This window comes from Salmo salar, chromosome 18 (assembly GCF_965601325.2).
Source record: "Salmo salar chromosome 18, fSalSal1, whole genome shotgun sequence".
NCBI classification, from domain to species: domain Eukaryota; kingdom Metazoa; phylum Chordata; class Actinopteri; order Salmoniformes; family Salmonidae; genus Salmo; species Salmo salar.
In genome coordinates, this window is record NC_138308.1 from 72,167,656 (window position 1) to 72,184,909 (window position 17,254).

At 41.3% G+C, this 17,254-nt stretch overlaps 1 protein-coding gene across 2 annotated transcripts in view; it reads right to left on the minus strand.

Annotated features, from left to right (window-relative positions):
• Positions 1 to 3,556: 3,556 nt before the first annotated feature.
• LOC106577569 (protein Dok-7) overlaps positions 3,557 to 17,254 on the minus strand; it is a 46,643-nt gene continuing 32,945 nt past the window's right edge. For both annotated transcript variants that reach the window (XM_014155717.3, XM_014155715.3), the window contains 2 exons: positions 7,882 to 8,058; positions 3,557 to 5,248 (listed from right to left, as the gene is read on the minus strand). In XM_014155717.3, coding sequence (XP_014011192.2) covers positions 5,112 to 5,248; positions 7,882 to 8,058 — 314 coding nt within the window. In that variant the 3' untranslated portion in view covers positions 3,557 to 5,111. The remainder of the gene's footprint in view (positions 5,249 to 7,881; positions 8,059 to 17,254) is intronic.

Consider the following 17,254-nt stretch of genomic DNA (forward strand, 5'->3'; position numbering starts at 1 on the left):
AGGGTGGCCCTGAGCTTGGTGACAAGCTTGGAGGGAACAATGGTGTTGAATGCTGAACTATAGTCAATGAACAGCATTCTCACAGATGTTCTTCTTGTCCAAGTGTGATGGAGCTGTGTGGATTGAGATGGAAATGGCATCTTGAGTGGATCTGTTGGATGGTTAAGCAAATTGGAGTGGGTCCCAGCCTAGTATCAGCCTAAAAACTTCCTGTGACGATTTTGCAAAAAGATAGATATGTATCATGCATTCAATGGGAAAAGATGAGTGTCACAGTAGTTGATGCTTAGGTCAATACATTGCATTCAATGGGAAAAGGTAGGCGTCACAGTAGGGTCATTGCATTGCATTCAATAGGAAAAGATGAGCGTCACAGTAGTTGGCGCTTAGATCAATACATTTCCTTCAATAGGAAAAGATGTGCGTCACGGTGGTTGATGTTTAGGTCAATACATTGTATTCAATGCAATAAAAGCTGGTGATAAAGCTGCAATGGGCAAATTGGTGAGAGACAGACAGACAGACAGACAGACAGACAGACAGACAGACAGACAGACAGACAGACAGACAGACAGACAGACAGACAGACAGACAGACAGACAGACAGACAGACAGACAGACAGACAGACAGACAGACAGACAGACAGACAGACAGACAGACAGACAGGGTTACGTTCAGGTTTGAGGTTATAGTTAGGGTTAAGCCTGGCTGTGAACATAAAGCTAGGGTTAGAGTTAGGGTTAAGCCTGGCTGTGAACATGAAGCTAGTTAGAGTTAGGGTAAAGGTTAGAGTTTGGGTTAGTTTTAGGGTTGAGCTGGGAATGGACATGAAGCTACTGTAGGGTTAGGGTCTCAACCATAGACATAACTCTAACCCTAATCCAATTAGGAATTAAGTAATTTGCCCTTCCCCCCACTGCATGGCAGAAAGATAGGCCTCACTTGAAGCCTGCCCTAGATTTAAGGTGCTTTTGAGTGACATCAACAGAACTGTTGAGGCTGGAAGCACAATTCACATATGGTATCATTTAGCTGAGGTTAATTGGAGGTCATATGGGGAGTTTTCCTAACTTTTACATATTTCTGACTGGAGACGGTAGAGACCCGGCATGTGAAATGTGAAGTGAATTGGTCCAAAAGTATTTTTGGCTTAATTGGACACAATGGTCTTGCAGTTCGAGAAACTAAGAGTCTTGTTAGAATGAATTCGGTCACATTATTTTACATTGACTTGATACTGTCTGTGTCTGTCTGTCTGGCTGTGAGTGTACATGTCTGTCTGTCTGTCTGTGAGTGTTCAAGTCTTGTCTGTCTTTGAAGCTGTCTGTCTGTCTGTCTGTCTTTGTGTTTATGTCTGTCTGTCTGTCTTTGTGTTTATGCCTGCCTGCCTGCCTGCCTGCCTGCCTGCCTGCCTGCCTGCCTGCCTGCCTGCCTGCCTGCCTGCCTGCCTGCCTGCGTCGCTAAACAATATCCCTATTGCAGCTTTATCACCAACTTTTTTTAATTGAATGCAATGTCTTAACCTAAGCATCAACCACTGTGATCCTCATCTTTTCCCATTGAATGCAATGTATTGACCTAAGCTTCAACTGCTGTGACGCTCATGTCTTTCCATTGAATGCAATGTAATGACATAAGCGTCATGTATCGTGAGACTTATCTTTTTGAAAAAACGTCACCGGATTACGTTTTTCTATGATATCATGTTGCAGCCCAGCTCCAGTGTGTCTGGCATGCTGGTCTTGATGTAGTAATAATAATAATAATAATAATAATGATGTGGGCCATGACCAGCCTCTCGAAGCACCGTTATGACAAGGGTTAGTGCAATGGGGCGATAGTCATTTAGGCATTTTTAAGGCATTTTTCGACAGCATCAATTTTGTTTGACAATGGAAGCCAGAAGCTACTCTACTTTGAACATTAAAACATGCATTACATAAAGGCCTGAATGACTAGAATTCAAGATGTGTTCGCAGGTCTAATCACATATCAAGGAAGTGTTTGGTCAAATTATTAGCACAAATTTCAGTTTCATGCAGTAAAAATATCAGTTTGCAATCCTCGAAGTGGATGCGATGTTCAAGTGCACACGAACACTCGCTAGTCTTACGAGAAATACATTTTATAGCCTAGTAATGTTTCCTTTGTTTATAATTTGCGCGTCTCGGAGCTCCATGTCTGCCTATCTGCTTTTAGATACAAATGTCAAATATATGTTAACAATCCAACCTCCAAAGGGCCATTCTATGGATTAAATGTAGAAAAAAAGAATGATCTTTTTTTGGCCTGGTTTGAAGCGGAATCACCCCATTGGTATAAAGTTGTCTGTTTATCAGAAGTGCTGTGCTTCACTTCTGTTCTAGCTCAGGTATACAGTATGAGCTGAAGGAACAACATGAAAAAAAGAGTACAGTTTACTATAGAATACTACAGTACTTACTATAGAATTCTGTAGGAAACACCGACTATACTGTAGAATACTATACTACACACTGCAGTATCCTTCTATGTGTGGTACTACAGTATTATCGGCAAAAAAACGTTGTAGTGAATACTACAGTAATGTCTGCAAAAACACTAGTCTGCAAAAACACTATACTTTTTTAACTATAGTAAATACTACAGTATTTAATTTGTAAATGTCCTGCCCATTCCCCTCCCCCATATCCCAAGTTGTGTCACCCATAAGTGAGAAACCTACATGCCAAGAATAGACCATATATTGTGTTCCCTACAGCTTATAGAAAAGAGCAGAAGGCATGAATGAACTCTCTGTTCAGACCCCAGTCCTACCTACCTACCAGTTATGGAAAATGTACTCTTTTAGTTTTTATCCAGTAGGTTTCCTCAAGGAGAACACTTCAACTTCAATGTCGAAGATAATAAAACAAAACCACTATAGTAAACACTACAGTAAATACTATAGTATACTACAATCTGCAAAAACACTACATTAATTACTAAAGTATATATAGTATAGTTTTCTTTTACCCTACAGTTAATTGTAAATACTACAGTATAGTACAGTAAATACTACAGCATGCTGACTTAAGTCCACAAAAACAGTACAGTGAATACTACAGTGAAGTCTGCAAAAACACTACAGTGAAAAACACTATATGCCATAGCATATTATAATATTTTTTCATGTGTGGTGGCCTGCTATACCCCAACCTGCCATAGTTGTTTTGGCAGGGTAGGCCTGATTTAGAGGGTTTTTTTTCAAATTCAAACCAGTGTTTTGACAGTATTTGAGAATCTGCCTATTTTGTAAATATTTTTGTAGTCCTATGTAAATATCCATTGGATTTCTTACACTTTTTGCACCGGATTCTGTTGCCTCCTGTTACTTACTGCCCTTAATGCAGCTCCAACATCCAGTCCCTATGACAAACAGGACTAAACTCTTTTACTCCAACCAAAACAAACAACCATTTGATTGTAAAGGTTGTTTTAAGTGCAGTGTAACCATTGGCTTTATGTTCAATGAACCACATGAGGATTAAAATAGTCCAATCAGTGAACCGGTACATAAAGAAATTAATTCACACGTCAAAGCAATGGTTGTTATTTGTTATAAATAAAAGGTTCAAATAAAAGGCTTTTGAAAAAATACAGACATTGTATGTAAAACTCTTAACATTGATCTGTACATACACATTATCTTCAAATATATAATGTATGGCAGTCCAAGACATCTAGAACAGAAACAGAGAAATGTATTTACACATACTGGAGAAATATATATTGGTTTTAATACAAATATATTTCTCTCTAGACAAGGTTACATTTGCGTATATGAAAAAGTGATATATGGATTAAGATAATGAGAACCGCACTAACATCACAAATAAAATAATGACTGTCTAAAGTATCAGCAAAACAAACGCATACATTCAACACACTGTAGGGAATACAGACAAGAAGCAATTTCTATTCCAATAAGGTTACATTTACATAGGAACTCCTGTCTTAAATCATCTAGCTATTTAAAAAAAAAAAGATATACGTTTGCATAATGGGGGGCCACAGGCGCTTCTGACAAACATTTCTGGGAAATTGTTTTTCATTTTTCCTTTCTGCGAAGCTGAAAAAAATCCTATGAATTATTTATAGGGTGTATGTTGCTGAAGCTCTGTCTGTCTGTCCCTCAGCGAAGCCACGTGAACCGTGAAGTTGAAAAACAAATGGAGAGCGCCCAGAAACGAACGCTACGGATGTGGTCAACAGCGGGCAATTAGGCACACTCAAGCCAACCAAAGTTCATTTAGCCAACGCGGAACAATTACAAGCCTGGGCTGAGTCACCAGAACCCAATAATGAGGGCTTAATCGCGTTGGTCTCATTGGTATACAAACACCGCCGGAACGTCTATGCCCACTTTGTCGCATTAGCTTCATAAAGTTCTTAAAAAGTTTGTTGAGCTTCGACATTCTGAATGAGTAAGACTGCATGTACTGTATAGGATAAATATAGACTGATTATCTATCTGGCCCTGTGCTAAACTAGCCTCTTTTAAAAGGCCTCAATCAAGGCTTTCACACTATAGAATTAGTATAACGATAATCAGAGTGGAGTTATGGAGGGTGATGCTTTTTTCAACTGCCTCCTCATCTCCCCCAAACGAGATTCTAACCGTATTGTATTAGATTAGGGGTGGCACAGGCGAGGCTGTGAAAAACCCACTGCTCCTCCGGGGGTTTGAGCCTGGGTAATGACTCAGTTCCAAGACTGGCACTTTCAGCCCCCCACTCCTCCGAAGTCTGCCCAGGGCTGTGACAGTGACAGTGATGCCTTCTAATGAGATGTCTGGTTCCATAAGGGATTGAAATGTCCCCTTACATGCCTTAAATCCATGCAGCAGCTTTTGTCTTTTTAATTACAGTTTGTTTTCATGTTGCTTCCATGATTGCAGAATGACAGTACTGTCCGAAGACGTCAACAATTGATGTTAGAGAAATCAAATGTGGCAGATCTCTGAGGAGTTTGACATCATGGCAGCTGGAGGTGCCCCAGGAAATCCAAGTTTCTGGTGAATTCTAGAGATTTATACAACAGTCTGGTCTGGGCCAGAGGCCCTGTGGAGGTCAAGATTAGAGGTGTGATGTCACTGTGGTACTCCCCTCCTCCTCTGCTCCAGGGTGTGAAGACCCTCCTCTCGCCCCAGGGCATGCTGGGTACCCGTTTTGTGGGCGGCATCCGTAGCAGTGATGTCAATCTGGGCATATTTAGTGGAGCTTTTCCCTGTAGAGAGAAAAAACAAGCAGTCTATGAGATGAGTAATAATGAGTATTGTTGACCCTACTTTCAGGGTGTCATGCATAAAAAGAAAATAAACATGGTAGAGAGGTTTATTCAAAAACACAGTGACAACACTTATGTACGATTATCATTCAAATGAGAGAGAACAGCAATATCTTCCTGTCCATGAACTACAGAGGAAGCATTAAGTACCATTGCTTCAGTTATACTTTCTCCAGGCAGTTTCATGAAGTGGAAAAATGAACAAACACACAACACAGTCTGGGAAGATGACCCCATTAGAGCAAGTGAATTCACCGCGGTATTCTGAACGCACTACGACCTTCCGTCTCGGCTAAGCTGGCACACACTCCAAGTGACAGAAACCGTCAAGATGACATTGGAAATTAACCTCTCGTCTCGAGTAAGGGCGTCCCTCATATTCCCGGAGAGTAACGACGTTATTAGACCGCGCTATCGCATCCCCGCACCTGATGACAGCAGCTTGAGTGTCGCTCGGCAAGACGGGGAGCAATCAACGTGATCGTTGCAGGGTTATTTTCTTATCTCTAACTAAGCGGGAATCGAATTGAGGATTATCATTTACTAAGAGTCTCTTGAGTCTGATTTGAATCGATACGCTAGTGGTCGCAAGCTACCCTGTCGCTCTTCCCCACTCTGTCCCTCTTTGCCATTCTAGTGTGAGCAAAAACCAAGAAATCTGAAAGGCCCAGTGCAGTCAAAAACGGGATTTTCCTGTGATTTATATACATTTCCACACTATGAGGTTGGAATAATACTGTGAAATTGTGAAAATGATGACAATGCACTTTTAGTGTAAGAGCTGTTTGAAATGAAATGTCAGCCTGTTTTGGTGGGGATGGAGTTTTAGCCTGCCTGTTGAAATCTCGGGCAGTAAATTAGTTAAAGGCCCAATGCAGCCATTTTTATATCAATATCAAATCATTTCTGGGTACAAGCACGAATTTGACTTGGACTCTGTGGGAGTGGTCTGAGTGGGGACCCACTGGATAAAAACTGGTTGAATCAAACTTTCCACATCATACATTTTTTAAATCAATGCGATGACAACGTGGAAAAGTGATTGGATTTTTAAAAAGTCATCAACATAAGGGAATTTCACTTTTTTTCACAAAACTTTCAACTAAATCCAATGACATGGTGACATTTTTTGCTGATTTCATGTTGAATTCACGTTAGTTGACAACAACCAAATGTAAATTAAAACCAGATGTGGAACTGATGTCTGTGCCAAGTGGGAGCGGAAATCTGAAAACTAGAAGTTATTGGCAGAGAGGTTTGGAACTCTTTCTTATTGGTCTATTAACCAATGTACTGCATGGTGTCACCATGGAAAGCCAAAACTCCCACACATGCAAACCTGCTGATTAGATGTTCTGTGTAGATTGTATTTTCAACCAGCAACTATCAGGAAATAACACTGATCAAATTCACACTTTTACAGTGTTAGTTTCATCAGCTGTTGTACAATATTAGATAAAACACAGGAAAATCTGAATTGTTGACTGCACTGGGCCGTTAATTGACCAATAAGAAAGAGAGTTCCAAATCTCTCTGCCAATAACTCCCAGACAGTCCTAGCAAAATTCTTGGTTGAGAAATTGCTATTTGCTAAGAAGCAATTTGTAACGGCCGTCGTATGAAGTGGACCAAGGTGCAGCGGGTTGAGTGCTCATTTTTACTTCATTTGAGACACTTAATAACAAAACAAGAAAACGAACGGACGACAAACAGTCTTGCAGGCCACACACGGCCACACACGGCCACGGCCACACACACACACACACACACACACACACACACACACACACACACACACACACACACACACACACACACACACACACACACACACACACACACACACACACACACACACACACACACACACACACACACACACACACACACACACACACACACACACACACACATGCAAAAACAACCTCCCACACTTCCCATTAAACACACCCCTATACATAGGACCTTCAATCAGAGGCAACGAGGAACAGCTGCCTCCAACTGAAGGCCAATCCCAATTAACTAAACATAGAACTAAACACCCTAGATCTAACATAGAAATACACTAACCTAGAACATAACCCATAAACCCCGGAACACTCTAAACAAACACCCCTCTACATAAACACATATACCAACAAATCCCGAACCACATAAAACAAATACCCCCTGCCACGTCCTGACCAAACTATAATAACAAATAACCCCTTTACTGGTCAGGACGTGACACAATTTTTGTTTATTTTTTACCATTCACAGTAATGGTAAATATATTGAGATTAAAAAGAATGGCTGCATTGGACCTTTAAATACAAATGGTCACTTTTGAGTATGCGGTGCCCTTACTCTGCTCACACCAGAAATATAATGTTTGCCACTTTATATTTTCTTTGACTACAACATCACTTTTGAATACAGTGTACCTGCATGTACACTATTGCACTTCAAGAGGCACATCATGTCAATTGGCTATAGAAAAATTTGTAGCAAGATCAAAGACATTGGAACCACAGAAGAGCAAACCACCAATTACCTACAAAAAACTGGTTGTTATTGAGAAAATGGGCCCTTACTCTGTCCTGGGAGGTGTTGACCAGTCCCCCTGACCCCAGTTTGCTCCTGATGCTCCAGCTCCATGTAGTTCAGCTGTTTCTTGGATGTGGGGCTGATGGGAATATTGACGTAGGTCACTCCATCACCGCGGGGTCTTTCTGGAGCCGCCATTTCTGGCGGGAACACAAACATGGCCCCTGCCAATGGAGAAATACCAGGATGTTATTCAACCACAAATCTGTCTGGGTGGCCTAATGAGGCCGAATAATCAGCAGGCACAGGTGAGGCTAGCCCAATAATGGACTAAAGGAGCCTCACGTTACTCCTTCTAGTCCAAGGACCTTACATGTTCTGTTTAGAGGAGAATTGGCTCTGGCAGGCAAATAGTCCATCTAAACGTGAATCGATTCTCAATCGCGGTATAGTTCTAGAAACATATCACATCAAAATAACTTCACAAATATATACAGTTTTAACACAGTTGCAGCCGACAACACGTTTGTTGTGTCCGTCTTCCGTTTCCACACAGGTGTTCGGAGACACAGATAGCTAATTAGCACAGGTAAGCCTATGTCTTCCATCTGTTTGATAGGACCTACAAGCTACAACATGTATTAGCAAATGTGTGCAACTGAACATACTATACATAGTACTACACAGTACTAGAGTCATAATTTATTGATGAACAGTTGAAATGCTATGAAAAATGTGAATACAACCAATAGCTGTCTTTTATATCCGTTTGGCAGGAAAGTATTTTCTGCCAAACACACAAATGAGAGAAATACAGCGAGTCAGTATGTTCAATCAACACGCTTTGAACCAGCTCTCAGATGTGCACAGTGATAAGAGGAGGTTTCCAAAGTGCTTTGCCTGTCATAAAGCTGAAAGTCATAAAGCATAAAGCTGAAAGCCAGAGGAATACATTGCTGGGTTGCTGAGTGCCATTGACCTCAATGTCTTATTCATACAATGGTATAGACCACAGCTAAAATATGTGCATTTCAGAGAAGTGGCTTTTTATCAGCTACAGTAGGTGTCAACACTTTTCTTTTTAATCCCCCAAAAAACTCCCTAGTCCTTGCCGATGACAAGCATACCCATAACATGATGCAGCCACCACCATGTTGACAATATTAAGAGTGGTACTAAGCGATGTGTTGTGTTGGATTTTCTCCAAAGATAACGCTTTGTATTCAGGACAAAAAGTGTATTTCTTTGCCACATTTTTTGCAGTTTTACTTTAGTGCCTTGTTGCAAACAGGATGGACGTTTTGGAATATTTGTATAATGTACAGACTTCCTTTTTTTCACTATGTAATTTAGGTGAGTATTGTGAAGCAACTACAATGTTGTTAAGCCATCCTTAGTTTTCTTATATCACAACCATTAAACTCTACATGTTTTAAAATCCCCTTTGGCCTCATTGTGAAATCCCTGAGCAGTTTCCTTCCTCTCCGGCAACTGAGTTAGGAAGGATGCCTGTATCTTTGTAGTGACTGGGTGTATTGATACACCATCCAAAGTGTAATTAATAAATTCACCATATTCAGCATCTGCTTTTTTTTTTTTTTTACACATCTACCAATCTGTGCCCTTCTTTGCGAGACACTGAAAACCCTCCCTGGTCTGTGTGGTTGAATCTCTGCTTGAAATTCAACACTCAACAAATTGAGGGAACTTACAGATAATTGTATGTGTGGGGTACAGAGATGGGATAGTCATTCAGAAATCATGTTAACCACTATTATTGAATACGGAATGAGTCCATTCAACTTAATATGCGATTTGTTAAGCACATTTTCATTCCTGACCTTATTTAGTCATTTAAAAAAATCTACAAACAAAATTCCACTTAAACATTATGGAGTATTGTGTATAGATCTGGGACACAAGGCTAAATGTAATACATTTTAAATTCAGGTTGTAACACAACAACATGTGGGAAAAGTAAAGGGGTGTGAATACTTTCTGAAGGCACTGTAAATCATTACTGTTAACGTGACTACATCTGCTATTCTAGCCTACTAGCAAAACACTGGAAGCAGCTCTTCTTTAGTAAACATGATTAAATCCACACATCAAATTAATCTTTCTATGTCAGTGTATCTAGCTACTCTCTAAAGCCAAGGGCGATTTTATGGAAGAACAAACACTGCATTAAAGGCACTTTATATATAAAACAGTTATGTTGTGCGTCTGACTGTGAAAACAGTGGGATATCAAAACAGATATATCTCTACACAGACAGCTCTCAACAGACCATGGGAGGATTGACAACACTTTCTTCTGCAGTAAAGTTAGCTAGCTTCCTTCGGGATCTAAAAGCACCAAATACAAATGTTTCACAGATACAGCTAGGATAAAACCTTTTATTCAGACATTTGGAACAACACAAATAAATAATCATAACATTTAAAACTATATAAGTAAATATAAATATATACAAAAATAAGACTCATAAATATCAAAAAGACGTAACAAAGACAAATAGAAACAAATTGCAGTATATAAATACAAATAAAAAAGAGAATCAAATTATTACCCCATTGCTATAAAAAACACACAAATAAAACTAAATTGCACAAATCCTATATCACACAAATACACAACTATAATAGCACACTTATAAAGAAGAGAACCTGATTATTACACTATTGCACTTCAAACAAGAAACACACAAACTAAATTGCACAACTGCCATCTGGCAAGTTCTTCAATTCCTGTGCAAGCTCTCTGCCATCCAAGTCTGAGTGATCTTTATAGTGCAGTGTAATACTATACTAAGGGCCTCACATTGTTCTGTCAGCTCCTCATTTGAGAGACTTTGGAAGGTTGACAGCACTCCAAACTTCTCTCCCACATCTTCCAAGGTTGCAGGTTGAGGTTGCAGCATCAACAACGAATTTGAAAAATGTCACCCCCAGATTCTTCAGGGCATCACTCAAGGGCTCATCAAATGATTCGTATGAAAAGTGCCGCTTTGTGGACCTCAGACTTCTTTGTTGTAGAATGGCCTCTACATTCATATCCTCGCAAATATCCTTGGCTGACGTTTGTGCAGTCATACATCTTCAGCATCTGTACAGTGGTGTGGTATGACATCTTGTCTTATGAATGAATTGTGGTTTATTTGGTAGCATTTTGTAGTGTGACTGATTTTACTAATTGCATTAGTACTGTACAAAGTTAGAGGTGCGCTATTTGATAGATTCCCCCACTCCCCCTACCTCGGGCTTCCAGTGGGGAGACCTGAGGTCAACCTACCCCCGCCCCACTCCCCATGTCATACTTCTGAGTGAGAGACCTTCCCAGGCAGTAGCCTTCCTAGCTCACAAACTAGAATCAGGGCGCCCACTCCGCAAAGGTTAATTGACCCACAGTCCCACACAGTGACATGATATCATTGATGTGACGTGGAAATGAGTGATAGAAAACCGATCATGCAAATGTCACCATTCTGAATTTATTTGTGCGGGCACCCCGTGCCGCCTATACCTAAATCCGCCCCTGCCTACAGTGTTTGACACAAGCCTCTGTTTCGTTTAGCTTCTCTCAAGACAGTCAAACTACAGTATTCCTCATGCCAGTCCCTCCAGGATTTGGCCGATTTTATTTATATATATATATATATATATATATATATATATATATATATATATATATATATATACACTGCTCAAAAAAATAAAGGGAACACTTAAACAACACAATGTAACTCCAAGTCAATCACACTTCTGTGAAATGAAACTGCCCACTTAGGAAGCAACACTGATTGACAATAAATTTCACATGCTGTTGTGCAAATGGAATAGACAACAGGTGGAAATTATAGGCAATTAGCAAGCCACCCCCAATAAAGGAGTGGTTCTGCAGGTGGGGACCACAGACCCCTTCTCAGTTTCTATGCTTCCTGGCTGATGTTTTGGTCACTTTTGAATGCTGGCGGTGCTTTCACCCTAGTGGTAGCATGAGACGGAGTCTACAACCCACACAAGTGGCTCAGGTAGTGCAGCTCATCCAGGATGGCACATTAATGCGAGCTGTGGAGCATGGAGAGCATGGAGGCGCTACCAGGAGACAGGCCAGTACATCAGGAGACGTGGAGGAGGCCGTAAGAGGGCAACAACCCAGCAGCAGGACCGCTACCTCCGCCTTTGTGCAAGGAGGAGCAGGAGAAGCACTGCCAGAGCCCTGCAAAATGACCTCCAGCAGGCCACAAATGTGCATGTGTCTGCTCAAACGGTCAGAAACAGACTCCATGAGGGTGGTATGAGGGCCCGACGTCCACAGGTGGGGGTTGTGCTTACAGCCCAACACCGTGCAGGACGTTTGGCATTTGCCAGAGAACACCAAGATTGGCAAATTCGCCACTGGCGCTCTGTGATCTTCACAGATGAAAGTAGGTTCACACTGAGCACATGTGACAGACGTGACAGAGTCTGGAGACGCCGTGGAGAACGTTCTGCTGCCTGCAACATCCTCCAGCATGACCGGTTTGGCGGTGGGTCAGTCATGGTGTGGGGTAGCATTTCTTTGGGGGGCCACACAGCCCTCCATGTGCTTGCCAGAGGTAGCCTGACTGCCATTAGGTACCGAGATGAGATCCTCAGACCCCTTGTGAGACCATATGCTGGTGCAATTGGCCATGGGTTCCTCCTAATGCAAGACAATGCTAGACCTCATGTGGCTGGAGTGTGTCAGCAGTTCCTGCAAGAGGAAGGCATTGATGCTATGGACTGGCCCGCCCGTTCCCCAGACCTGAATCCAATTGAGCACATCTGGGACATCATGTCTCGCTCCATCCACCAACGCCACGTTGCACCACAGACTGTCCAGGAGTTGGCGGATGCTTTAGTCCAGGTCTGGGAGGAGATCCCTCAGGAGATCATCCGCCACCTCATCAGGAGCATGCCCAGGCGTTGTAGGGTGGTCATACAGGCACGTGGAGGCCACACACGCTACTGAGCCTAATTTTGACTCTTTTAAGGACATTACATCAAAGTTGGATCAGCCTGTAGTGTGGTTTTCCACTTTCATTTTGAGTGTGACTCCAAATCCAGACCTACATGGGTTGATAAATTGGATTTCCATTGATTATTTTTGTGTGATTTTGTTGTCAGCACATTCAACTATTTAAAGAAAAAAGTATTTAATAAGATTATATCTTTCATTCAGATCTAGGATGTGTTGTTTAAGTGTTCCCTTCATTTTTTTGAGCAGTATATATATATATATATATATATATATATGTATACACACACTGCTCAAAAAAATAAAGGGAACACTTAAACAACACAATGTAACTCCAAGTCAATCACACTTCTGTGAAATCAAACTGCCCACTTAGGAAGCAACACTGATTGACAATAAATTTCACATGCTGTTGTGCAAATGGAATAGACAACAGGTGGAAATTATAGGCAATTAGCAAGACACCCCCAATAAAGGAAATATATATATTTGCGGGCAAAAATGCTTGATTTTGCTGTGGCAATTCTGACATTTTGCATGGCAATATGCAATGATTTTTATCCAATTTGTCACGAAATTGCGTTTACGGGAGAAAATGTTTGTTGACGTGTGGCTTGCTTGATTTTACCATTATGAGGTAAATGTGCAGCGATTGGTTGAAATTGCGAGCCGTCTTCTTGTACTGCGGTGATGGGTCATTTTTATGAAATAATATTGCAATGATTTGACTGTTTTATGCGGGAAATAGTGCGGAGACTTGTCAAATTTGCAAGCCCTCATATAATATACAGGGAATTTATGATTTTGCTAAACAATTTGCGCGGACGGACTGTCATGCATACTAATACAGTAAATACAATTCTGTTAGAGTACTAGCGTCCTATCCTGTACATCAAGCTGCCTCACGCTACAGTAACAGTAAATAGGCTCCTGCCCTGTGATCTATTCTGGCTTGGACAAAGCTACTTCTACAGTGATTCCTTTCCTTCATTCCATTTAAATCCTTCAAAATGGCGACATGGACCCCCTAATCAGCTGCGCACCAACAGTTACAGGGCAATATTTCTCCACAGTCATTGCAAAGCCATTAGAGACTGCCAGAGTCTCTGCGGGTCTGTCCTTTGGCATCATCTGTGAGGTCTGATGCCTATTTGATCACATTAGCCGGCCCTCGCAATCACAACAGGCCATAATGGCTGCCCATTACAACAGTGGGCATGCCCACAGCTTAGTGCAGGGGCCCTTTAGACAGCATTCACACACAGTTAGCCCAGCAGGGGGGAGGCCATTTTGGCAGATGGGTCTTTGTGAAGCAGCACCGCTCTGTGGATTCTCTTTGAAAGTGGATGTCACGGAGGTAACCCCTGGCTAAGATTAGCAACAGAAGCTCAGCACAGTCGACTGCTCCAGCTTTTAGAACAAAGTGCCAATGGTCGGTGCCTATGCAGTAAGCAGGGGCTCTGTGCTTCTATGCTAGCTTTTTGTTTGGGTCACTGGCAGTGAGGATTTGTTTTATTGAGCCCATGTGAAAGATTATGTTGTCACAGACGTTCTGTGAATTTTGAGAAGAACAGTTGTTTTTAATAAGGAGCTAAAGGTGACCAGTTTTGAGAAGCTCAAGGAATTGTGCAGCACATGTTGGTGGGCATAAAAATGTACAGTCGCTAGACAGCTAATGCTTTCATAAGGTTAACAACACTGTCCCCAGTGCTCATGACCAAAGACCTGTCCTAAAGAGTGTTCTGAGTTCTAGAGGGAGTTCTTGCACTAATTAATAATGTTATGGCTCCAACAGGAGGAGGGTGGGAAGGTGACATGGGAACTAAAGCCAGGTGCGGCAGGCAAATGAGCGGTGGAGTGAGTGATGGATGTGGTGCCAGTGTGTGACAGCGGTAAGGATAGTTCCAGAACAGGTGTGTAAAGGACTAAGGGGACGTATCAGGAAGTGACTGGTGCTCCCCTGTGTACGCATGTGTGCGTGTTCTTCTCACAGCTGTAGCACAAGAATGTGTGCTCGTTATGCAACATGAGTTACTGAGTTACATAAATACAAAGGCAGAGTGAATCTCTCAGCAATTTTCAAAGGCACAGGTGAGGTGAGCCACTCAGACATGGAAGCAGACAGAGGCCTGAGAAGTGTACAGTGTGTTAACAAAACAAGTTCTAACTCACTGTACAATACTTCAATGCATAAAGCTAGCCTGACACAGGCACTACTGTGCATTCACCCATTACTGTCCATTCTGTAATGCTATTTACAGATGTTAGGTAAGGCACTCTAGAGGTCCGATTCAGATAGAGGAAATGTACTCCTTTCTTACGCATGTCTTTCCTTCTCAGCGTAGTTCTCTTGCGTGCACTGAATACCTTTAATTCAACCGCTGAAAACCCTCCCACTTGCTGGCCAACAGAGTTTTCATTCAATAGGGTTTCTGTACATTTTCTAAAGCCATCCCTTCAAATTTTGTGTACCTTTTCATTCAAATTTTCTCTACAGACTAATGCACAAACTATATTGGTGAATAAAAAAAATAGTGGTTTGATTCATCCTGAAAGTTGTCAAATGTAATTGTTCAATCGATGAAATATTGGAAGGTGAGACAAGTGTATAATACGGGCTAAACCTTAGTGCTATAAACCTAACCTAATTATCCTTGCTAATCATGGAACTGTGATGACAACAGTTCAGTCGTCATGAACCATGCGCCAGGCTCCAGGTTTAAATGGCTACATATGGTCTACTTTCCATATTGATTCAAATTGGCTACATGTCCTAAATGATTTGCCAAATTGTAATACGTTAGCCTAATATCATCCACTATTGCTAGCGATCCTCAGGAACAACCAAACGAACGTGACAGAGGAAAGAAAGGTAAACTAACTATGTAATGCAATGATGCAAAATGTATGGAAAGTAACACTAAAGTGACAGTTATAAATATATGTGGGTGTATAACTAACATTGGCTACTGATAGCGGCTAATTTAACACAAAACACATTTTGTAAAAAAGAAATACAGTGAAAAGTCAGGGCATATAATTAAACATTCTAGAAATCCTAAATCAACTCGGTAGGTTTGGCGCTCTGTCATTTGAGCATGGCTACAGAAGCCTATTGCTTGGGTCTCCAAATGTCATTCTTGAAAGTTATAAGGTCAGCATTTCATAAACCTCACTGTGGAAAAGGTGATACTATCACGGATTACAAAGGGAAACCCAGCTGCGAGTTGTCCAGTGACGCGAGCCTACCAGGCAAGCTAAAGAGAGTTTCAAGTTCCTTGGTGTCCCCATCACTAAGGAACTATCATGGTCCAAACACACCAAGACAGTTGTGAAACGGGCACAACAACACATTTTCCCCCTCAGGAGACTGAAAAGATTTGGCATGGGTCCCCAGATCCTCAAAAAGTTATACAGCTGCACCATCAAGAGCATCCTGACTGGTTGCATCACTGCCTGGTGAGGCAACTGCTCGGCATCTGATCGTAAGGCGCTACAGAGGGTAGTGTGTACGGCCCAGTATATCACTGGGGCCAATCTTCCTGACATCCAGGTCCAATATACTAGGCAGTGTCAGAGGAAGGCCCAAAAAGTGGTCAAAGACTCCAGTCGCCCAAGTCATAGACTGTTCTCTCTGCTACCGCACGACAACCGGTACCGGAGCGCCAACTCTAGGACCAAAAGGCTCCTTAACAGCTTCTACCCCCAAGCCGTAAGACTGCTGAACAATTAATCAAATGGCCAACCAGACTATTTATATTGACACCCCCTCTTTGTTTTTACACTGCTGCTATTCGCTGTTTATTATCTATACATGGTCACTTTACAAATTACCACGACTAACCTGTATCGCCGCACATTGACTCGGTACCGGTAACCCCTGTATATACCCTCGTTATTGTTATGTAATTTTCTTGTTACTTTTTGATTTGATTATTTAACTTTAGTTAATTTAGTAAATAATAGCTATTTTTCTTGAACTGCATTGTTGGTTAAGGGCTTGTAAGTAAGCCTTTCACGGTAAGGTCTACACTATTTGTATTCGGCACATGTGATAAATAACATTTGATTTGAAAAGATTCGGCATGGGGCAGATGTTGCTCAGAAAGTTCTACAGCTGCACCATTGAGAGCTTCTAGACTGTGTCGTGTCTTTGGCATCATTAAACTGAAGACTTATTTTTATCAAAAATTCTCTAATTATTATTAGGTGATTAAACTAACTTAATCATGTAACTGTAATTAACTAGGAAGTCGGGGCACCAAGGAAAATATTTAGATTACAAAGTTATAATTTTCCTAATATAACTTTCAGATATTTTCAAATCTGATTAATGTATTCCAATTAATGAATTATTCTTCACCTACATTTACATTTACATTTGTCATTTAGCAGACGCTCTTATCCAGAGCGACTTAC